Raw genomic sequence first — 24,500 nt, forward strand, 5'->3', positions numbered from 1 at the left:
TAAAAGAGGAATTAATGCGTAAAATTTTCTGCATGCGGGCATAAGCATCCGCATACACTGCGCTTCGCACTACGCTTAATTGCATATTTTAACGCAAAGTCTACAAAATGCATACGAAGCGAATATTTGATTTCGAAGCCGTAGTTTAGTGAAGCGTAATTCTGTAAAACTATGTGTATTTCTGGCGTAGCGAAGTTGGCTGACTACGACCATCCCTGGTGGTGAACTGTTATGTGTCTGCTTAAAGAGAACCCGAGGTGGGTTCTAAGAATCCTATTAGCACACAGAGGCTGGGTCTGCATATAATGCCCAGCCTCTGTTGCTATACTGTCTTCCCCTAGGCCCCCCATGCGCTCTGCTGGCCCCCATAAATGAAACCGCCGTGCTAGCGACACGCAGTGTGTCGCTAGCAGGCTGTTTACATCCACATCCTCTATATCGCCACTCCCCGCCTGCGTCCCTTCCCTCCATTCAGCGGGGAGGGAAGAGACGCAGGCGGGAAGTGGCGATATAGAGGAGGCGGGGGAGCAGCAGAGTGTGACAGTGTGGATTTCAACAGCCTGCTAGCTAGCCTGCTAGCGACATGCTGCGTGACGCTAACACGGCGGTTTGATTTATGGGGGCCAGCAGAGCGCGGGGGGGGGGGGGTGAGGGGGGGAGGGCTGGGGGGAGACAGTATAGCAACAGAGGCTGGACATTATATGCAGACCCAGCCTCTGTGTGCTAATGGGATTCTTAGAACCCACCTCGGGTTCTCTTTAACTTTACCGCACTAACCTGTTGTTACATACACACAGCGGCAGACATGGGTATTTTTATTGTATTATTAAATTATTATTATTATTAACTAGTAAAAAGGCCCATCCGTTAAAAAACGGGCGCTAGGTTACAGCCGCTACCCCCCGCAATGCGCGCACATACGCGTCTCGCTTGCTCGTTCCCCACCACTGTTTGAAGTATATGCACACAGGGAGCTGCTTGCTTGGCAGTTGGAAAAAGCTGTTATTTCCCACAATGCAATAAGAACCTCTGTGAACCACACACAGCAAACTTCCAGATCCGCGTACGTTAAAAAAGGGCGTCGGGAAAAAAGGGCGCAGGGTTTTAAACGATAAGCATGAATAAAGTTTTAAAAAAATTGTGCTATATTTCGTTTAAAAATAATGTTTTATAAAGTTATAAATCATTAAATAATGTGTATGAAATCGGCAATTGTAAAAACGTTAATCTTCCCTGTTTAAAAAGTGAAATATATAATAACGTTTTATAAAAGATTAATAAGAATTTTACTAAAGCTATACCTAACCCTACTCTCACACAGAACCTTCCCTGTACCTATCCCTAAACCTAAGACCCCCCTGGTGGTGCCTAAACCTAAGACCCCGCTGGTGGTGCCTAAACCTAAGACTCCCCTGGTGGTGCCTAACCCTAAGACCCCCCAGGTGGTGCCTAACCCTAAGACCCCCCTGGTGGTGTCTAAACCTAAGACCCCCCTGGTGGTGCCTAAACCTAAGACCCCCCCTGTGATAAGCATTAACCACTTTACCCCCGCGCGTACGTATTTCTCCGCCCCTTTTTCCATCCTTTAACAACCAGGGACGGAGAAATACGTACTTTCCGCGTTCCCGACGCTGTCCGCGCTCCCACTCGTAAACACGCCGCCCGCCGCTAGTAAACACGCCACCGCCCGCTCGCCCAGAGATCAATGAACGGGAAAATCCATTCCCATTCGTTGATCTAAGCCCCGCAATGATCCGCTGCTCTCCTATGGGCAGCGCGATCATTGTGAGAAAAAACTCACGTGTCCAGCCTCCTTATACTTCCTCCAAGCTTCCGGAAGGAAGCTTGGAGGTCGCATTAAAACAAAAAGTTACTGTGGCCATCTTGTGGCCAAATAGTAAACTACACCCTACACATTTTTCACATACAAATAAATGACTTTTACACATAAAATTAACTCATTACCTCCCACACTCCCCATTTTTTTTTTTTGTAATTAAAAAAAAATTAAAAAATTTACAATTAAAAAAAATACATAAATAGTTACCTTAGGGACTGAACTTTTTAAATATTTATGTCAAGAGGGTATAACACTGTTACTTTATAAACTATGGGCTTGTAATTAGGGATGGACGCAAAACTGAAAAAAATGCACCTTTATTTCCAAATAAAATATTGGCGCCAAACATTGTGATAGGGACATAATTTAAATGGTTTTATAACCGGGACAAAAGGGCAAATACATTTCATGGGTTTTAATTACAGTAGCATGCATTATTTAAAAACTATAATGGCCGAAAACTGAAAAATAATTATTTTTTTCCCCACATTTTTCCTATTTTCCCATTAAAACACATTTAGAATAAAATAATTTTTGGCATAATGTCCCACCTAAAGAAAGCCTAATTGGTGGCGGAAAAAACAAGATATAGTTCATTTCATTGCGATAAGTAATGATAAAGTTATAGATGAATGAATGGAAGGAGCGCTGAAAGGTGAAAATTGCTCTGGTGCTCAGGGGGTAAAACCCCTCAGTGGTGAAGTGGTTAATAACGTTTGAAAAAAATATTGTGTTGTTTTTCGTTTAACAATAATGTTTTAAAAAAGATTGTACTGTTTTTCGTTTAAAAATAATGTTTAAAAAATTATAAATCATTAAATAATGTGTAATCATGAGAAGCAGTTATAAAACAGTAAAAGTCTCCGGGCGCCGCTTGTAAAACGTTATTTTTCTCCGGCGCCCTTTTTTCCTGTTGGACGCCCATTAAACGATATTCATTATGGGAGTGAATGGCGGCGCCCTTTTTGTCCACTTGCCTCAGGCGCCCGAATTTACTGTTTCCTCTAGATCCGGCCCTGTGTTCTAACTGCCCTGGCTGCGCACATGCTCAGTACAAAAAAGCCAGGGACACACAACCATTCAGTTGATGAGGCAGGGACACTTGCATTTTATTGTATAGGATAATAATAATAATAATTATTATTATTAGTTAGCTTTACAAATCTGTTTAGTTTTGGTTCTGACTCCTGCTGAAACCAGTTTATGTAGGGCAGTGATCTGCAAACTTGGCTCTCCAGCTGTTAAGGAACTACAAGTCCCACAATGCATTGCAAGAGTCAGACAGCCACAGTCATGTTTCATAAAGGCAAATGCATTGTGGGACTTGTAGTTCCTCAACAGCTGGAAAACCAAGTTTGCAGATCACTGATGTAGGGCAAAACATTCAATGAAAGTTATCTCCCCTGCAAACAGAATAGGACTGCAGCAAGTGTTGCAGGACATATTAAACTACATTACCCAGCAGGCAACTGTGCATCCATATGACCTGGAAGCTCTCACAAACCCCTCCAATAATGTGAGGTTTTGAGAAGGGTAAGTTTGGTAGCTCTATAGCTGTCAGCCCTTGTTAGAAGTTTTAATATATCTTTGTTGAATTGAATAGTTAAATTTGTGCAGCAGTAGTTTGTGAACACTCTGATCTCTCGATTCCTCCTTGTGTGGTGTCTGAAAAGGCTACCTCGTCTGATTTAGCTACCAGTAGATCAGACAGCATAGTAAATAAGACAGTATAGTGAGTCAGGAAAAGCTACCCTGTCTGAATTAGCTACCGTGGCAACAAAAAACCAAATCCTTTGTATAAGTTGTATAATGAATTGCTTGACCTTGAGTGATAGGTTACAGATCTTATTCAATGGTAATTATTTATTTAATAAGTTTTTGGTTTTCGTTTAACATGTTAATACAATGTTTGCTTTTTATTTCTTGGTTTTTAGCGACCTGTTTTTGAACCTCGTTTTTTGAGTAGAGAAATCTGAAATGCATGTGGATTGTGTTACCTTAGTTATTAACATAAGAAAAAAGAGAGGGGCGCTTTGAGCTTGTTATAGATACAAAGACCACTTCTCACCTGGTTGAATTGCGGCTGGCAGAGCGTACACAGCCTCAGCACTGTGTACGCTGTGCCAGCCGCAATTCAACCAGGTGAGACCTGCCTAGTAGAAGTGGTCTTTGTATCTTCAACAAGCTCAAAGCGCCCCTCACTTTTTTTCTTATGTTTTCACAGTGGTATTTCTGGGAGCAGCTGAGCGCATTTCAATAGGGGCCTGATCGCACCAGGGGGTGTTACCTATCACTCCACACTTTTTTCTACCTTAGTTATTAACCACTTGAGGACCGTGGGCTTTACCCCCCTTAAGGACCAGACCCTTTTTTTCCATTCAGACCACTGCAGCTTTCACGGTTTATTGCTCGCTCATACAACCTACCATCTAAATGAATTTTAGCTCCTTTTCTTGTCACTAATAAAGCTTTTTTTTTGGTGCTATTTGATTGCTGCTGCGATTTTTACTTTTTATTATATTCATCAAAAAAGACATGAATTTTGTCAAAAAAATGATTTTTTTTAACTTTCTGTGCTGACATTTTTCAAATAAAGTAAAATTTCTGTATACATGCAGCGCGAAAAATGTGGACAAACATGTTTTTAATTAAAAAAAAACCCCATTCAGCCTATATTGATTGGTTTGGGTAAAAGTTATAGCGTTTACAAACTATGGTGCAAAAAGTGATTTTTTTTTTTTCCCATTTTGAAGCACCTATGACTTTTCTGACCACCTGTCATGTTTCATGAGGGGCTAGAATTCCAGGATAGTATAAATACCTCCCAAATGACCCCATTTTGGAAAGAAAACATCCCAAAGTATTCACTGAGAGGCATGGTGAGTTCATAGAAGATTTTATTTTTTTGTCACAAGTTAGCGGAAAATGACACTTTGTGACAAAAAAGAAAAAAAAAAGTTTCCATTTCTGCTAACTTGCGACAAAAAAAATGAAATCTGCCACGGACTCACTATGCTCCTCTCTGAATACATTGAAGTGTCTACTTTCCAAAATGGGGTAATTTGTGGGGTGTGTTTACTGTCCTGGCATTTTGGGGGGTGCCTAATTGTAAGCACCCCTGTAAAGCCTAAAGGTGCTCATTGTACTTTGGGCCCCTTATCGCAGTTAGGCTGCAAAAAAGTGCCACACATGTGATATTCCGGTCCTCAGGAGAAGTAGTATAATGTGTTTTGGGGTGTATATTTACACATACCCATGCTGGGTGGGAGAAATATCTCTGTAAATGACAATTGTTTCATTTTTTTTACACACAATTGTCCATTTACAGAGAGATTTCTCCCACCCAGCATGGGTATGTGTAAAAATACACCCCAAAACACATTATACTACTTCTCCTGAGTACGGCGGTACCACATGTGTGGCACTTTTTTGCACCCTAACTGCGCTAAGGGGCCCAAAGTCCAATGAGTACCTTTAGGATTTCACAGGTCATTTTTGTTTCAAGACTACTCCTCACGGTTTAGGGCCCCTAAAATGCCAGGGCAGTATAGGAACCCCACTAATGACCCCATTTTAGAAAGAAGACACCCCAAGGTATTCCGTTAGGAGTATGGTGAGTTCATAGAAGATTTTATTTTTTGTCACAAGTTAGCGGAAATTGATTTTAATTGTTTTTTTTCACAAAGTGTCATTTTCCGCTAACTTGTGACAAAAAATAAAAACTTCTATGAACTCACCATACTCCTAACGGAATACCTTTGGGTGTCTTCTTTCTAGAATGGGGGTCATTTGTGGGGTTCCTATACTGCCCTGGCACTTTAGGGGCCCTAAACCGTGAGGAGTAGTCTTGAAACCAAATGTTGCAACATGACCTGTGAAATCCTAAAGGTACTCATTGGACTTTGGGCCCCTTAGCGTACTTGGGGTGTAAAAAAGTGCCACACATGTGGTACCGCCGTACTCAGGAGAAGTATTATAATGTGTTTTAGGGTGTATTTTTACACATACCCATGCTGGGTGGGAGAAATATCTCTGTAAATGACAATTGTTTGATTTTTTTTACACACAATTGTCCATTTACAGAGAGATTTCTCCCACCCAGCATGGGTATGTGTAAAAATACACCCCAAAACACATTATACTACTTCTCCTGAGTACGGCGGTACCACATGTGTGACACTTTTTTGCAGCCTAGGTGCGCTAAGGGGCCCAACGTTCTATTCACAGGTCATTTTGAGGCATTTGTTTTCTAGACTACTCCTCACGGTTTAGGGCCCCTAAAGTGCCAGGGCAGTATAGGAACCCCACAAGTGACCCCATTTTAGAAAGAAGACACCCCAAGGTATTCTGTTAGGTGTATGGCGAGTTCATAGAAGATTTTATTTTTTGTCACAAGTTAGTGAAAAATGACACTTTGTGAAAAAAAAACAATAAAAATCAATTTCCGCTAACTCTTGACAAAAAATAAAATCTTCTATGAACTCGTAATACACCTAACAGAATACCTTGGGGTGTCTTGTTTCTAAAATGGGGTCACTTGTGGGGTTCTGGGCCCAAAACCGTGAGTAGTCTGGAAACCAAATGTCTCAAAATGACTGTTCAGGGGTATAAGCATCTGCAAATTTTGATGACAGGTGGTCTATGAGGTGGCAAATTTTGTGGAACCGGTCATAAGCAGGATGGCCTTTTAGATGACAGGTTGTATTGGGCCTGATCTGATGGATAGGAGTGCTAGGGGGGTGACAGGAGGTGATTGATGGGTGTCTCAGGGGGTGGTTAGAGGGGAAAATAGATGCAATCAATGCACTGGGGAGGTGATTGGAAGGGGGTCTGAGGGGGATCTGAGGGTTTGGCCGAGTGATCAGGAGCCCACACGGGGCAAATTAGGGCCTGATCTGATGGGTAGGTGTGCTAGGGGGTGACAGGAGGTGATTGATTGGTGTCTCAAGGTGTGATTAGAGGGGGGGAATAGATGCAAGCAATGCACTGGCGAGGTGATCAGGGCTGGGGTATGAGGGCGTTCTGAGGGTGTGGGTGGGTGATTGAGTGCCCTAGGGGCAGATAGGGGTCTAATCTGATGGGTAGCAGTGACAGGGGGTGATTGATGGGTAATTAGTGGGTGTTTAGGGTAGAGAACAGATGTAAACAATGCACGTGGGAGGTGATCGGACGTCGGATCTGCGGGCGATCTATTGGTGGGGGTGGGTGATCAGATTGCCCGCAAGGGGCAGGTTAGGGGCTGATTGATGGGTGGCAGTGACAGGGGGTGATTGATGGGTGGCAGTGACAGGGGGTGATTGATGGGTGATTGACAGGTGATCAGTGGGTTATTACGGGGAAGAACAGATGTAAATATTGCACTGGCGAATTGATAAGGGGGGGTCTGAGGGCAATCTGAGCGTGTAGGCGGGTGATTGGGTGCCCGCAAGGGGCAGATTAGGGTCTGATCTGATGGGTAACAGTGACAGGTGGTGATAAGGGGTGATTGATGGGTGATTGATGGGTAATTAGTGGGTGTTTAGGGTAGAGAACAGATGTAAACACTGCACTTGGGAGGTGATCTGACGTCGGATCTGCGGGCGATCTATTGGTGTGGGTGGGTGATCAGATTGCCCGCAAGGGGCAAGTTAGGGGCTGATTGATGGGTGATTGACAGGTGATCAGGGGGATAGATGCATACAGTACACATGGGGGGGGGGGTCTGGGGAGAATCTGAGGGGTGGGGGGGGGGTGATCAGGAGGGAGCAGGGGGCAGTTTAGGGCATTAAAAAAATAGCGTTTACAGATAGTGACAGGGAGTGATTGATGGGCGATTAGGGGGGTGATTGGGTGCAAACAGTGGTCTGGGGGGTGGGCAGGGAGGGGTCTGAGGGGTGCTGTGGGCGATCAGGGGGCAGGGGGGGGGGAATCAGTGTGCTTGGGTGCAGACTAGGGTGGCTACAGCCTGCCCTGGTGGTCCCTCGGACACTGGGACCACCAGGGCAGGAGGCAGCCTGTATAATACACTTTGTATGCGGCGATCCAGGTGCTAGTAACCCGCTGGCGCTTCCGAACGGCCGGCGGGTTACAGCGCGAGGTGGGCGGAGCCAGTCCCCGGTGGAGGATTGCGTCACGAATGACGCGATCGCTCCGCCCATGCCCGTACAAGGACCGCCGCCAATTGTATATGTGGCGGTCCTTGCGGGATCCACTTCCTGGCCGCCATTTGTACATGCGGCGGTCGGGAAGTGGTTAATGCACTTTCCAGGCATAGTGTTTTTAAGGCACTTTTGGCATGTTAACCCTCGGTGGATTATGCTACCTGTGTTTTTAATGCACTTTTTAGCCATAGGAGCAAAATCCGAAAGTGGTATTTGGCATCTTAAAGAAAACCTGTAACAAAAAAACCTCCCCAGTGGGGTACTCGCCTTGGGTGGAGGAAGCCTCCGGATACTATTGAGGTTTCCCTCGTCCTCCTCGGTCCCACGGCGGCGGCGATAAAGCTACCCGAACAGCAGGGATGTAAATATTTACCTTCCCAGTTGCAGTGCAGGCGCAGTATCGGCTCTCCGCTCGGAGATCACTGTCGGGCCGCTCTAATGCGCAGGTGCAAGTGTCAGGCTATTTCCGCCTATCTCCGTGCGGAGAGCGGCAACAGCGCCCCCACTGGAGCCAGGAAAGATAAATAAATCAGCGCTTGTCAGGCTTGTTGAGGGAGGATTGCCGGACACTTCGGAGGAGCCAGTGCTGGATTGCCTGCAGCTACAGGGGTGGGGGAAGCCTCATTGGGACCCTGAGGCTTCCCGCTCCCGAGGTGAGTACCTTTTTTTGTTACAGGTTCTCTTTAAGCCTCAGTGGATAGTGCTACCTGTGTTGTTGTTTTTTAAGGTGTGTTTTGGCCAAAGGAGCAAAATGTGTGCTATCTGTGTTTTTATGCCACTTTTGAGCCATAGGAGCAAAATCTGACAGTGGTATTTGCTATGTTTAGGCTGACCAGGTGTCCTCTTTTGCCCGGACAGGTCCACTTTTTACGACCTGTCCGGGCCGTCCTCCCGGGTTTTTGAAATGTCCGGGTGAAGAGAGCTGAACACAGAGCGAGCTGCTTTGTTCAGTGTGTGAGTCAAGCACAGACTGGCCAGGGGGGAAGGGGGCAATCTCCCCCCAGGCAGCCTTTCATTCAGTGATTTAGTGCAGGTCTGGTGTATTCAGGTTTGTTGTTGTAAGGCAATGTGAAACACTGGGCTAGCTGATAAAAGTGCAATTAGAGGGCAGGCAAGCTTGTAAATATGCACAGCATGATGCAGAGCTTGCCTGGAGGGTCTCTGGGCAAATATCTGTCTGGTCTCTCCCCATTGTTATAATGACTGCATGTGTGGATAAGGCGTTAAAGTTGAAAAGTTTTTGACAGTCCCTGGACTCCAGGAGGGCTGCTTTCTGACTTGTGTGAGAGACTGGCAGGGTCTCCTGTTTTCCTGCACTTCATCACAAACACCTTTGTTAGCTTAAATTAACCCCAAAGTGTTCAGTTAAATCACTGAGATATCCATAAAGGGAGGGGGGACACCAAGAGCCCAATAGTGTGATATTGTATAGATGATAATTAATAATGAGTAATATAACAATTTAATACTGACAAACCAGGGTACCATTAGGCAACCACTGTGAAGGCAGGTGGGGAGATTAACCTGACCCCACTCAGGATTAAAAGTCGCTCTCTGTAGATGGGAAGAAGATGGGTACAACCCTCCACCAAGGGTGGACTTAGCAATATGTAGAAGCTTTCCAGAGGCGCCAATAGAATAAAAGTCACTTAAACGAGCTTAAAACCGATGGGGCAGTGGTGGGCCTATCCCATCCATGCAGACAAAGGAAACAAAGGAAGGACTGTGGCATCAACAGTCAAACAACAATGTATTTATACTCCACAGTAAAAATAGGCAACGCGTTTCACGGGCTCAATCCCGCTTCATCAGGCCAATCAAAAAGGAGCATACAGCTGAAAACAAAGTGTCAGAGGACATAGTGTAAGGCAGGTTTTGTGAGTATCACTCATGTTCACAAACAATTAAATGTCAAAACATAACTATATGAACATCAAAACATATTCAGAGGTACTTATTATGCAACACTCTTAAATCATGCAATTCTATGCAGTACAGCATGTTTAACTTGTCTTTTCTCAGCAGTTACAGTTTTAGGTTGAACAGAAGACATACAGCCATCCAGTTCAGCCAGAATACTAAATCATTGTGCTTAACTAGCATGGTTTTTACAGTCTTCTCTGGAGTTCTCAGCATGATTGTCATTTGTCACCTGCCTGTGTGATTTTATTGCATTTTGTGGGGAAATCTTCTGGGAATCTGATTGCATTTTGTGGTCGGCCGGCCCTCCACCACCATGTGGTCTGGAAAAAAAAAACGGCCCTCCATGCTCGCGAAGTTGGACAGCACACTGCTAAGGTCTTGTATATTTGGCCCCACCCATGACCAAGCCCACATGCTGTTGTGATCGTCCTCTTTTTTTGGAAATCAAAATATGGTCACCCTAGCTATGTTAACCCTCGGTGGATTGTGCTACCTTTGTTTTTAAGGCCCCTTTTTAGCCATAGGAGCAAAAACCAAACCTCGTTGGATTGGTACTACCTTTGTTTTTAACCACTTCAGGACCACAGGATTACACCCCCCTGGTGACCAGGCCATTTTTCACAACACAGGCCTGTGTAGCTTGTCAGGTTGCTGCACAGCCCTACAACTAAGCACACAAATGAATATTATCTCCTTTTCTTGTCCTTAACCCCCTTGGCGGTATGATTATTTCCGGATTTTACGGTCTAAAAGGGGTACAATTTTTTTGCACCCTTTCAGACCCTAAAACCTGGAAAAAAAATCATGCTGCCAGGGAGATTTTTAGCAGTTTAACAATCACTCGCCTCCCTGGCTCCAGAGCTGCAGTTATGCCTCCATGTAAAGGAAGCAGGTTGTGGCCCGCAAATACAATTGTAACTAAGCTTAACTACTCTATAACTGCGTCACGCCGATGGACGTGGAAGCAGCGGCAGCCCCAGGACCGCCTAACGCTGATCGGCGTAAAGTCCTGGGGCTGCAGTTTGCAGGAGATCGCACGCATCTCCTGCTTGGTAGGTGGAACGGAGCTCCGCCTTCAGTCTCCCAAAACGCCATCTATAAACACTGTACAGTGCTGCGATCTGCAGCAGAGCTGTACTGGGGACAGCCGTGTGACACGGCTGTCCCCCTGGGAGACCTGACAGTAATCGGCTGTGTCATAGGCTGAAGCCTATGACAGCCGATCACGCTGATTGGCTGGCGGGGGGGGGGGGGGTTGAAAGAGGGGGAAGAAATAAATAGTAAAAAAATCAAATAAATGTATTGAAAAACAGACAAATACAGTGATGTGAAAAACTATTTGACCCCTTCCTGATTTCTTATTCTTTTGCATGTTTGTCACACTTAAATGTTTCTGCGCATCAAAAACCGTTAACTATTAGTCAAAGATAACATAATTGAACACAAAATGCAGTTTTAAATGATGGTTTTTATTGTTTAGTGAGAAAGAAAAAATCCAAATCCAAATCTACAAATCTAACAATGTGAGAGCCACCCTCTGTGCAGTCCTGTTAAAGCAGTATTGTCACCATAAAAAGCAAATTTCAACAGCAACTGGTCTGAGTGTATTAAGTGATAAAGATGTTAATCCTGCATTCAAAACTTTTTTTGCTGTTATGGTTTGGAGTTATCACATACTTTAGGAGCACTGGCCCTAGTGCCAAACAGTGCCAAAAAGTTGAATGCTGGGAGTTCTTTTTATCTATATTATATTCCCCCTCTTCCTTTTATTTCCCTGCCTAGCTGATCACTTGTGTTTACAAGCAAGGCTGAGGTGACTCAGTGATTGGATGTGTAAATTTAAAAAAAAGACTCTGGGAGGAGGGCAGCTAATGAATACACAATGAGCAAGAGAAAGGAGGGGGGGGGGGGGGGAGAGTCAGGGGGGATATGATGTCAGCATTAGCTTGGCAAGATGGACACTGCCTAGAGTAGGATTCTCTGCTTTTCCTTTGTAAAATTCACAGGAATCATTACCTGGATAGCACAATACATCTGTTATGTAAGTAGAAGTAGTATTTATCTACTTATATAGGGTTTTTTTATTTCTTAGCATGGGTGTCGCTTGTTCTTTAATGGCATGTAGTTTTTCCAGACGGATCTGCACAATTAAGTCATTTGTTATCCTTTGGCGCCACCTTGTGGCTCTGGAATACTCATGCACTACCACTTACTGGAATGCATGAAGCCAGAACGCTCCACTTCCTGATTGCCGACGTCATGGGACGGGGCATCTGCCGGAAGTAGGGTGGGCGGCGAGGTCCAGCACGTCACACTTACAGGGAGTAATTCCCTATTAAAATTAGCCATGATCCGGCGTTTTGACGTGCGCAGTAGCCTCTGAAGACGCTCAAGGAGCGAAACGGTCGTTAGGCGACCCCACTGCCCCCACACTGCCCCGCAGCCATCAACAGAAGGGTAAGCAATCTCATATATGTGATTTATGCTTCATACGTTTCAAATCTAACAGCCGGATCAAATAAAGCTATTTTTATGCTTTGAACTTTGCAAGTGCCAGCCTGCTTTCTCCTGTCCTGCAGCCAGTAATAGGTAGCCAGGGTTAGGTGTAGGCAGTAATCAGTGGCTGCAGTATAGGTAGGCAGTAGTAAGTGGCCGCAGTATAGGTAGCCAGGGATAGGTGTAGGCAGTAATAGGTGGCTGCAGTATAGGTAGCCAGGGTTAGGTGTAGGCAGTAATCGTGGCTGCAGTATAGGTAGCCAGGGATAGGTGTAGGCAGTAATCGGTGGCTGCAGTATAGGTAGGCAGGGATGGATGAAGGCAGTCATAGGTGGTCGCAGTATAGGTAGCCAGGGATAGGTGTAGGCAGTAATCGGTGGCTGCAGTATAGGTAGGCAGGGATGGATGAAGGCAGTCATAGGTGGTCGCAGTATAGGTAGCCAGGGATAGGTGTAGGCAGTAATCGGTGGCTGCTGTATAGGTAGCCAGGGATTGGTGTAAGCAGTAATCGGTGGCTGCGGTATAGGTAGCCAGGGATTGGGTGTAAGCAGTAATAGGTGGTCACGGTATAGGTAGCCAGGGATAGGTGTAGGCAGTAATAGGTGGTCGCAATATAGGTAGCCAAGGATAGGTGTAGCTAGTAATAGGTGGCTGCAGTATAGCCAAAATGCAGGCCTGGATTGATAGGCAGGCTAGAATAGCTATAGGACACAGCCATGGCCGTTTCTACAGCCGTGCGGCCCATGCAGCTGCTCTGAGCACTGCTGGGAGGGGGGCACTGTGATGGAGGGGGGAGTCGCAGCCACGGGGAGGGCAGCCCGACCTCTCCCTCCCTCTCCCCGGGCCGCCCTCTGTGCGATCTCCCCTCCGACTGCAGAGTAATGCGCAGGGAAGCGCTATAGAAAACTACTCACCTCCCTGGTTCCAATCGCTGCTCTTTCGCCGCCAGTCTCATCTCTCCATAGACACTGATACACACACACGCTGCTTCCTGTTTAGCCGGAAGCAGCATGTGTGTGTGTATCAGTGTCTATGGAGAGATGAGACTGGCGGCGAGAGAGCAGCGATTGGAACCAGGGAGGTGAGTAGTTTTCTATAGCGCTTCCCTGCACATTACTCTGCAGTTGGAGGGGAGATCACACGGAGGGCGGCCCGGGGAGAGGGAGGGAATGGTCGGGCTGCCCTCCCCGCGGCTGCGACTCCCCCCTCCAGGGGGGCACCTACCTAACCTATATTGGGGCAGCTACCTAATCTAACCTATACTGGGGGGCAGCTACCTATCTAACCTATCCTGGGGGGCACCTACCTAATCTAACCTATACTGGGGGGGGGGGGGGGGCACCTACCTAATCTAACCTATACTGAGGGGGCACCTACCTAATCTAACCTATACTGGGGGGCAGCTACCTATCTAATCTATCCTGGGGGGCACCTACCTAATCTAACCTATACTGAGGGGGCACCTACCTAATCTAACCTATACTGGGGGGCAGCTACCTATCTAACCTATCCTGGGGGGCACCTACCTATCTAACCTATACTGGGGGGCACCTACCTAATCTAACCTATACTGGGGGGCAGCTACCTAATCTAACCTATACTGAGGGGGCAGCTACCTAATATAACCTATACTGAGGGGGCACCTACCTATCTAACCTATACTGGGGGGCACCTACCTAATCTATCCTATACTGGGGGGCAGCTACCTAATCTAACCTATACTGAGGGGGCAGTTACCTAATTAACCTATACTGAGGGGGCAGCTACCTAATCTAACCTATACTGAGGGGGCAGCTACCTAATCTAATCTATACTGAGGGGGCAGCTACCTAATCTAACCTATACTAAGGAGGCAGCTACCTAATCTAACCTATACTGAGGGGGCAGCTACCTAATCTAACCTATACTGAGGGGGAAGCTACCTAATCTAACCTATACTGGGGCAGCTACCTATCCTGGGGGGCACCTACCTAATCTAACCTCTACTGGGGGGCAGCTACCTAATCTAACCTATACTGGGGGGGGCACCTACCTAATCTAACCTATACTGGGGGGCAGCTACCTAATCTAACCTATACTGGGGGGCAGCTACCTAATCTAACCTATACTGGGGGGCAGCTATCTAACCTATACTGGGGGCAGCTACCTATCTAACCTATACTGGGGGGCACCTACCTATCTAACCTATACTGGGGGGCACCTACCTATCTAACCTGTCCTGGGGGCACCTACCTATCTAACCTATACTGGCGGGCACCTACCTATCTAACCTATACTGGGGGGCACCTACCTAATCTAACCTATACTGAGGGGCAGCTACCTAATCTAACCTATAATGGGAGGCACCTACCTATCTAACCTATACTGGGGGGCAGCTACCTATCTAACCTATACTGGGGGGCAGCTACCTAACCTATACTGGGGGGCAGCTACCTATCTAACCTATAGTGGGAGCAGCTACCTATCTAACCTATAGTGGAAGCATTAACTTATCTAACCTGTATTGGGGGCACCTACCTACCTAGCTAGCCTATACAGGTGACAACTATACTGGCTACCTATATTGGAGGCACCTACCTAACTAACCTATACTGGGGGCATCTACCTATCTAACCTATACTGGGGGCAACTATTCTGGCTACCTATATTAGAGGCGCCCACCTAGCTAACCTGTACTGGGGGCACCTACCTATCTAACTTATACTGGGGACGCCTGCCTATCTAACCTATACTGGGGGCAACTCTACTGGCTACCTGTATTGGAGGCACCTACCTGGCTAACCTATACCGGGGGCTACTATACTGGCTCACCTATGCCTGGCTACCTATACTGGGGGGACCTATAGCTGGCTACCTATACTGAGGTACCTATTCTGGGGGAATCTATACTGAGTGCAACTAGACCTGGCTAACCTATACTGCGGGCACCCATACCTTGCTTCGGGGAGGGGGGGGGCGCAATTTTTACACCCTCGCCCTGGGTGCATTTTAGCCTAGAAACTGCACTGGACACAGCACTGACTAGGAATGGCAGGCTAGAATAGGATCAACACAAAGGCAGGAATGGACAAAGGCTATCCACCCTGTTCAGGAGGGAGAGAGGATCAAAACAGTGAAACCACTGAGGATACGGCTGCAGACCACACTCATCTGCAGAAGCCGTTCTGACCCAGAAAAGTAGCTAAAAGGGGCGACCCTCCCCCCTCCTTTGAAGAGCTGATGGATGTGTGCATGCCCACGCATGCGCAGTGCACAAAGTAGCTATTTCAGACGGGTAGTCTGAACAGACAGGACACCTGTTACAGTATTATTTTTATTTTATCAATCATCTTGTTTTATTTTATCAACTGTCCTCTAGCAAATATAAATAATTTCAAATTTATTGACCGATTGTAAAGCATGGTTGCACACTAATGAGTTGCTGCCGCGTTTCTGCATTCCTGTGAATTCTAGGACACAGCTTTGACTAAAAATATTTATTTTTTACATAGCATGTCGTCTTTAATGCTTTTGTTATTTGTTTACAGGAATTTGTTTTTACTACAGAGAACCTGATAAATATGAATAGATTGCACTCCAATCGTAGGAGAGGACGAGTAAATGAGGTAAATGAAAGAGTTTTAACCACTTCCCTACCACAGGTTTTTTCTCTTAAAAACCAGAACATTTGTCACCTGTCAGCACTCCTCCCAATCATTCCCCAATAATTTTAGCACTACTAATCACAACTAAATGATCTATAGCTTGTTTTTTTTCGCCACCAATTAGGCTTTTTGGTGGTAGTATTTGTTTTTAGTAATTACTTTATTTTCTATGCATTTTAAAGGGAAAAAGAGCACCCCCTCATCAAAAAAAAAAATACACTATTTCTCAATTTCCATCCACTATAGTTTTAAAATAAACAATGTTACCATAGGTAAAGCCCACACATTTAATTTGCTAATTTGTCCTGGTTACCTGGTTATCCCAACATTTAAATTATGTTCCTAGTACAATGTATGGCAACAATATATTATTTGGAAATCAAGATGTATGTTTTTTTGTTTTCTCATTTTACTCTATCAGTTATTACAAGCTCTTTGTAAAAAATAGCGGAGATGCCGCCGCATAGGCAAGCGGCATGGCGGCCATCTCCGCGTTCCAGCCGGCGGCTTCTGCCGCGCAGCTACATGCTGCTGGTTCGCCTGGTCCTTCTAGTGCACACAGATTTAGAGCTACGCGCGCGCCAGGCGACAGGACCTTTATGCAAGTAAAAGGGGAGTCAGCTGATCAGATCTTACAGTGTGTTTAGAACCAGCCGGAGCTGGGAATTCACACTTAGTCAGATTCTGTTGATAGCTTTAAGTACTATTGTATTGTAAGACTTGTGTACCATTCTTTAGTCTAGTTCCCAGGTGTTGAAACCAAGGACTTCACACCTAGATTAGGATATTGCTATATTGCTACTGTTCATCTGTTAGTCTAGTTCCCAGGTGTTGAAACCAAGGACTTCACACCTAGACTAGGATATTGCTATATTACTACTGTTATCTGTTATGATCTCTCGCCTTCCTGACTACTCTCTTGCTTACTGATTCGGTACTTCTGCCTATCTGATAACTGTTGCCGACACTGCCTGTACCTGGATACCGATTCAGTCTTCTGCCTCTGTACTATATCTGTCCGTTCGTTGCTGACCTTGCTTGTCTGACCTTTCTGCCCTCACTAGTGGGTCTTGCCACTAGTGAGGGAATTCTTAAGTGCTGTCACCTAACCCTTAAGTGATCAGTCTTGCTGTACTGTCTGTGACACTTGCTCCTCAGGTGCCTGTTAGCTGCAAGCAGAGTCTGTTGATCACCTGCTCCTCAGGAGATCATCTTGCAGCACAGTCAGTGGTCCCTGCTCCTCCGGAGTCCACTGGCTGCAGTACAGTCCGATTCCCTGCTCCTCAGGGAATCCTTGGCTGTAGTACAGTCATAATCACTCATTCCACCTGTGACCACCCTTGCAGCACAGTCAGTGGTCCCTGCTCCTCAGGTGTCCACTGGCTGCAGTACAATCTGAATTCCCTGCTCCTCAGGGAATTCTTGGCTGCAGTACAGTCTGTATTCCCTGCTCCTCAGGGGATCCTAGGCTATAGCCTAGTCTTGATCACCTGCTCTTCAGGTGATCATACTCTCAAACACCTTCAGTGGTCCCTGCTTCTCAGGTGTCCACTGGCTGCAGTGCAGTCTGAATCCCCTGCCCCTCAGGGGATCCTTGGCTGCAGTATTGTCTGTATCTCCCACTCCTCGGGAGATAACTTCTCCAATTACCTTTGCACCAAACACAATACCACATTAGGTGTCCTGTGTCTAGCTATACTAGTATTATTGGTGATTCTGCAGATCACCACATAATCAGGTATAGCATCTGTATTATTGGTGATACTGCAGATCACCAATAATCAGAAAAATCTGTGTTGCTGACACCAATCGTTACTCTTATTTGCAAAGTTAACAGTAATACACCCTCATGGCATACATATTTATAAAGCAGAGTCCCTGAGGTAACTTTTTGGTATTCTCTTTTCAATTCTGTCACTTTTTTTTTTTTTTACAAGTATTTTATTTTGGAACACAGTATAGGAAAACAACAATTTTATTACTTTTGATTCAGTTTGTGACTAAAAAGAATTCACATGACCTATGCCTCAGCCATAATATATCCCAAATTATATTCTGTTGTTTCTCACGGTTAAAATGATACCCTATATACATACTCAGATAGCTTTTTGTGCACACAGCAGATTGTTAACCACAAGTAGCTTCATTGGCTTTTTCAAGGCCATTTTTTGCACCAAAAGTAATAGTCTTTCTTTCTTAGCAAAGCCCCTGGAGTCTCAGTACATTCGATGCAGATCACAAATGTCACCATTCTGAAAACTAGAGACCCAGACCTACTCAGATACACATATTGTGTAACATTTGGACAAATCTGTTTTTGCTAAAATTGCACCATAACTTTGAAAATGCTCATTGTTTACAGTTTTCTTTTTCACTTCAGCGCAAAAAAAAAAATGCATATAACATAGGCCTCAACAATAATACACCCCAAATTCTATTCTCTTGCTTGTCACGATTAAAATTATATATCATATACGTAGTTAGATAACTTCTTGGGCACACGGCACACTGTTAACTACAAGTAGCACTATTGGATTTTTCAAGGCCATTTTTTGCATCAAAAGTAATAGTCTTTCTTTTTTAGCAAAGTCCCTGGAGTCTCAGAACATTCTATACAGGTCACAAATGTCACCATTCTGAAAACTAGAGACCCAGGCCTACTCAGATATACATATTGTGTAACAGTTTGACAAATCTGGTTTTGCTAAAATTGCACCATAACTTTGAAAATGCTATTTTTTTACAGTTGTTTTCACTTCGGTGCAAAAAAACAATGCATATAACATAGGCCTCAACAATAATACACCCCAAATTCTATTATTTTGCTTGTCACGGGTTAAAATGATATATCCTATACATAGTCAAACAGTTAGAATTAAAGTGAACATTAAATTTTGTTTGGCCAATGATTGGTCAATTTTACCACATCCATATAGTATGAGGGCTAACAGATTGTGTGGGCAAGCTCTCATACTACATGGGAGTACAGCAACGTCTCTAAACATAAAAACAAACACAGTGGTACTCACGATTGAAGAAGCTGTTGACACGTGGAAGCCAGAAGATGGTCAGAGATCAGAGGGTGTTCGGCAGCCATGTCAGAGGTCAGAAGGTGGTTGGTAGCCATGCCAGCGGTCAGAAGGTGGTTGGTAGCCAAGCCAGTGGTCAGGTGGTGGTTGGTAGCCATGCCAGTGGTTAGAAGGTGGTTGGTAGCCATGGCAGTGGTTATAAGGTGGTTGGTAGCCATGCCAGTGGTCAGAAGGTGGTTGGTAGCCATGCCAGTGGTCAGAAGGTGGTTGGTAGCCATGCCAGTGGTCAGAAGGTGGTTGGTAGCCATGCCAGTGGTCAGATGGTGGTTGGTAGCTAATCGAATGGTCAGATTCCAGTCAGTCAGTCATGCCAGAGGTCACATGCGGAAGGTCAAGTAAAGACCAGTAAAAAAAACAAAATGTTCAGTGAAAGAGGAAAAAAAAACAACAACAAAAAAACCCCCTAAGGGTTAGTTCACACTGCAATATTTTTTTAAGTGTTGGTTGAAAAGCTGAGTGATTTAAAAAGCTCTTGCTAATGCATTGCTATGAATGATTTTGATAAAATCACACTGCTCAAGTGAGAACACACATATAGCATTAAATTCGCAAGCGCTAGTGTACCAGAGCTGTATTAAAGTAAAGGTTTTATACATACCTGGGGCTTCCTCCTGCCCCATGCGCACGGATCGCTCCACACCACCGTCCTCAGTCTTCTCCGTCTTCTGTACCGGGTCCCGTTAGTTCAGCCAATCGCGGCCAGTCTGACGTAAGTGAAGTGCGCTCTTTGCATATCTCTCCAGTAGCCGCTGGAGAGATACATAGAGGGTGCTCTTCTCCTGCGCAGACTGGCCGCGACTGGCTGAACTAACAGGACCCGGTACAGAAGATGGAGAAGACTGAGGACGGTGGTGTGGGAGCGATCTGTGCGCATGGGGCAGGAGGAAGCCCCAGGTATGTATAAAACCTTTACTGTAATACAGTTCTGGTACACTAGCGCTTGCGAATGTAATGCCATATGTGTGTTCTCACTTGAGCAGTGTGATTTTATAAAAATCATTCCTAGCAATGCATTAGCAAGAGCTTTTAAAATCACTCAGCTTTTCAACTAACACTTAAAAAAATATTGCAGTGTGAACCAAACCTAACAGAGTTAAGATAAAAAAAAAAAAATCTAATAGCGGAAGACTGTATGATACACTTCAAAGCAAGGAACAAGGCACAATGCTGCTTTTGATGGACACAGAGGACAATGGTATCTTGTGTCCTTTCTTGCTCCATTTCTGCTGCAAACTTTGCATCGTTTTTGTGGATGCTGCTTTGATGTAGTAGGGGGAAGTGGGGCAGGAAAATACCTTGTGTGAAGTCGGATCACATCTTCAGAAACGAGTAGGTCTGGGTTCATGGCAGGTTGCCCAGACTGGAATATGAGTGATGTTATCACCTGCTCCTGAAATTTGAGGAAAGTGCCCTAGTTGCCTGCTTTCTTGTAGATGAGTGTAACGATCGGTGAAGCACAGAGAGGATCTGATTACCGGTGATCTGCAGTATCACGGGGAATACAGATGTATACCAGATTATAAGTGATCTGCAGTATCACCGATAATCCAATATACTCGCTAACCTCTGTTCACCTGAGTAGAGTTTAGTGTTTAGGTGTAACAGTAACACTTAGAGGACTAGGCCACAGTACAGCAAGGCGTACTGTACAGATTCCTTCCGCAAACCTGAGCTCTCCAAGACGGGAGGAGTCAGGCTGCCAGCAGGAAGGATATACTGAAAGTAACCCTCTGGCGGAAGGGTCACTAACAGAACGAGGAACCGCCTCCAACAGTAAGGTCGGTTCTCGAGGTCGGACAAGCCAGGTAGTACACACACGGACAGATAAAGTACAAGATCAGGAGGCAAAGGCAGAGTCAAAGTACAGGCAGGGTTCGGCAACGGGATATCAGATATATCAGGGTACAAAATCAGGAGGCAGAAGCAGAGTCTAGGAACGAGCCGGGGTTCGGCAACAGAGTATCAGAAATATCGAGGTACAAGATCAGAGTTCAGGAGAAGTGTCGAGCAGGCAATAGGTCATAACAGATAATCACAATCAAACTAGTACTTTAGCTATCAACAGAATCTAGCTAAGTGTAGGATTACAGCTCCAGCTGGTCCCGGCACACTTGCGGATCTGACTACGGATCTGGGTGCTCCCACATATGTGATCGCAACGCCAGACACCAGAGGAATGACCAGGTAGCAGTATATATGCACAGGTGTCCCCCCAGCACCTCCCTAAGTGCTGGACCAATGAGAAGTGGAGCTAGAGTCAGCTGACCAGCCTGGTCAGCTGACTCCTTACTAAGTGTCATAAATCCTGCCTGAGTGCGCGCACGCGCGTGTCAATCTGAAACCTGAGGGACTACGAGTCCCAGCCACAGCAGCCCCGCTCTGCGGTGTCTCCGCAGCGGGGGTATGGGCACTAGCCGCCGCGTCCAACGCGGCGGTTTCTCCGTGCTCCGCAGACGCCTGCACGGAGACAGCCGCCTCATGCTGAGGGGAGGCGGCTGCCTCTCCGTGTGTGGCGCGTCCGTGCGCGGAAAGAGCCGCCTGCCGCTGGGTCATGGCGGCGGCTCTTCCGCGTTGTCTCACAATGAGAAAGGCATTATGGATGGAAACCTGCATCAGAAACAGTGCCACCTTTTTATACCAGGCCTTCCTTTTTCTGTCAATCCTGTATGGAGCAAGCACCTGGTCGGCCAAATCTACTGCCCCTATGAATCTGTTGTAGTCCACAATAGCCACTGGTTTGGTGACGGTCACTCTATGAGACACGACTGGATTGTGGTCAAATGTAGACATCCCTTTTGTCCTTAAATTTTAGGGCCAGCAGTTCATTATTCCGGTTGCTGTAGGTCTCCCTACTTGTAAACTTTTTAGTCAGGACCTGCGGTGGCAGGCCTTTCCTGTTTGCCCTAACAGTCCCGCAGGCTGGTGTCTGAGCAGAAAATAAATATTTAAATAAAGGGATGCTGCTGTAAAAATTGTCCACGTACAGGTGGTACCCTTGATGGAGTAGAGGGTTCAGCAAGTCAAGGACAATTCTTTCACTAGTACCCATGTAGGGAGGGCATCCAGCTGGCTCGATCAAGCTGTCCTTTCCCTCATAGATCTTAAATGAAAAGGTGTATCCACTCCCGCTCTCACACAGCTTGTAGAGCTACATAACGTGACCGCTTGCTGGGTATGTATTGCTTGATCCCTAGTCTTCCATGGAATGGGACTAGGGACTCATCTGTTGCGATTTGTTGTGATGGTATATAGGTCTCCTGGAAGGTCTTATTAAAATGATTGACGAGGGGCCGCAATTTGAATAGCCGGTCATAGGCTCGGTCGTCAGAGGGGAGTTGCTCGTCATTGTTGACGAAGTGCATGCAGGTAAGCAATGTTTGGTACCGAAGTCTAGGCATGGTGGCAGAATAAATGGGCATACAGTGAATGGGGTCATTGGACCAGTAGTGGTGTAGCTCTGGTTTATGACAAAGGCCCATGTTGAAGGTCAAGCCCAAGAAGACCTTTAGCTCAGGGATACTTGTGGGTATCCAGTTTGCTGCAAAATGTGAGGTGGTATTTTCCACAATGCTTTGGTGGGCGTATATATTTGTCTGTTCGCAAATATATTGAAGGAAGGTCTCTGGCATGAACAGACTAAAAAAAATCTATTGGCTGCATATTGGCAGTCTCCACTAGAATTCCACTCCTGGCTGTAAAGGGAGGGATAGTAGGGACCTCCATATTAGAGGGTGACCACTGGGGGTGACTGAGCTCATAGGGTAGCTGTGCTGCCCTCGCTGGCATGCTCTGCCTTGGACTGGCAGCCCTCTGACCTCTGACGTTCTCATGGCTGGTGGTAGCTACTAGTGATTCCCCTTTTGGTGCAGTGTCGGTGTCACTATCATATCTCTCCTCTCTGATGGCACGTTGGGATGTTGGTTGCTCATCATCAGACTCTGAGATGTCAGATTCTGAGTCGCTCTCTGAAAGAGAGTCAGTGTCCGCTGAAGGCAGCCAGTCACTATCTGACTCCTCAATTTCTTCCCCTTCGCCGCTGCTGCTGTCATCTTGCAGCATGGCGGTTGCCTGTGCTGCTGTATAAAGCCACTTTGCCATCTTTACTAAGCGAAGTGACTAGTAAGGCAGGGAAGCAGATAAAAAAAGAAGTTTTCTTTTCCAATAAGATTGCAGTTAGGGTGAAAAAACACACTATTTTGGAAAATTTAAAATACTTACCTAAGGAAATTTTCCTTTCCTGGTGCAATTCCATGGCAGCATACTATGGGTTACAGGCCCGCCCCTTAACCCCATTGGACATATTAACTATAAAATGATTGATGAAGCATAGACCACCATTCTTGTAACTATCGTCCTCCCATCTGGGTGGGTTCGCATGCTGCCATGGAATTGCACCAGGAAAGGAAAATTTCCTTAGGTAAGTATTTTAAATTTTCCAAATTCCCTGGTGCTTCCATGGCAGCATACTATGGGATTTAACTATCCACAAATCTCAGAGGGAGGGATAAACATAGTATTCATTAAGCAATAGTAGCAGTAGTAATAATTGAACGACCCACAGACACTGTAGAAAGAACAGACGGGTCAACCCTATAGTGGTCAATGAATGTATTGCTCGATTTCCAGCCCGCGGCTTTGCAGATGGAGGCTAAAGAGACTCCCGCCATTGCAGCCCAGGAAGATGCTATACCCCTGGTCGAATGGGCCGCGGTATGGAGAGGAGGAGGTAGACCTTTGGCATTATAAGCATTACATATAGTTTTTTGAATCCATGTGGCAATAGTCCTCGTAGTGGCCTCTCTACCCTTCCTGTAACCCACTGGAACTAGTAAAAGGCGTTGAGAAAGTCTGAACGGTTGAGACAACTTCAAGTATTGTTTCAGTATTGAAACTATGTCCAGTGGATGAGGTGTAGCAGGATCCTCATGATTAAAGAAAGCTGGTAGAGTCCACTCATTATCAAGGTGAAAAACAGTGACCACTTTGGGAAGGAATTCCAGAACTGGTCGTAAAACTACCCTATCGTGATAGAACACAATGTACGGGTCAGAGGCCCCCAAAGCATTTAGCTCCGAGACTCTTCTTGCCGACGTGATTGCTAATAAGAAAGCTAATTTGTACGTTAAATTAGTAAAGGAACAGTCTTGCAATGGACAAAAAGGGGCAGAGCTCAGAAAGTCCAACACTATCGGCAGATCCCACTTTGGGAAGAAATTTCTTCTGGGTGGTTTTAGTTTTAAAGCGGCTTTTAGAAACTGCCTGACCACTGGATTAATCGCCCATCTCTGTCCTGAAAGAGAGGAGAGAGCTGTGACCTGCCCTCTCAGGGTATTGTAACTTAGGCCCATCTGTAGACCCGCCTGGAGAA

At 45.7% G+C, this 24,500-nt stretch overlaps 1 protein-coding gene across 3 annotated transcripts in view; it reads left to right on the top strand.

Moving 5' to 3' along the window:
• The first annotated feature begins 3,234 nt into the window (after positions 1 to 3,234).
• Positions 3,235 to 24,500, top strand: part of TRPT1 (tRNA phosphotransferase 1) — a 322,090-nt gene continuing 300,824 nt past the window's right edge. For 2 of the 3 annotated variants that reach the window (XM_068259618.1, XM_068259616.1), the window contains exons 1-2: positions 3,526 to 3,695; positions 15,927 to 16,004. Coding sequence is in view for 2 of the 3 variants with exons in the window: in XM_068259616.1 (XP_068115717.1) it covers positions 3,693 to 3,695; positions 15,927 to 16,004 (81 nt within the window). In the remaining variant the exon portion in view is untranslated. Of the gene's footprint in view, positions 3,374 to 3,525; positions 3,696 to 15,926; positions 16,005 to 24,500 lie in introns of those variants that run through there. The other variant, XM_068259617.1, reaches the window with a different exon arrangement.

Source organism: Hyperolius riggenbachi, chromosome 11 (genome assembly GCF_040937935.1).
Source record: "Hyperolius riggenbachi isolate aHypRig1 chromosome 11, aHypRig1.pri, whole genome shotgun sequence".
Lineage (NCBI taxonomy): Eukaryota > Metazoa > Chordata > Amphibia > Anura > Hyperoliidae > Hyperolius > Hyperolius riggenbachi.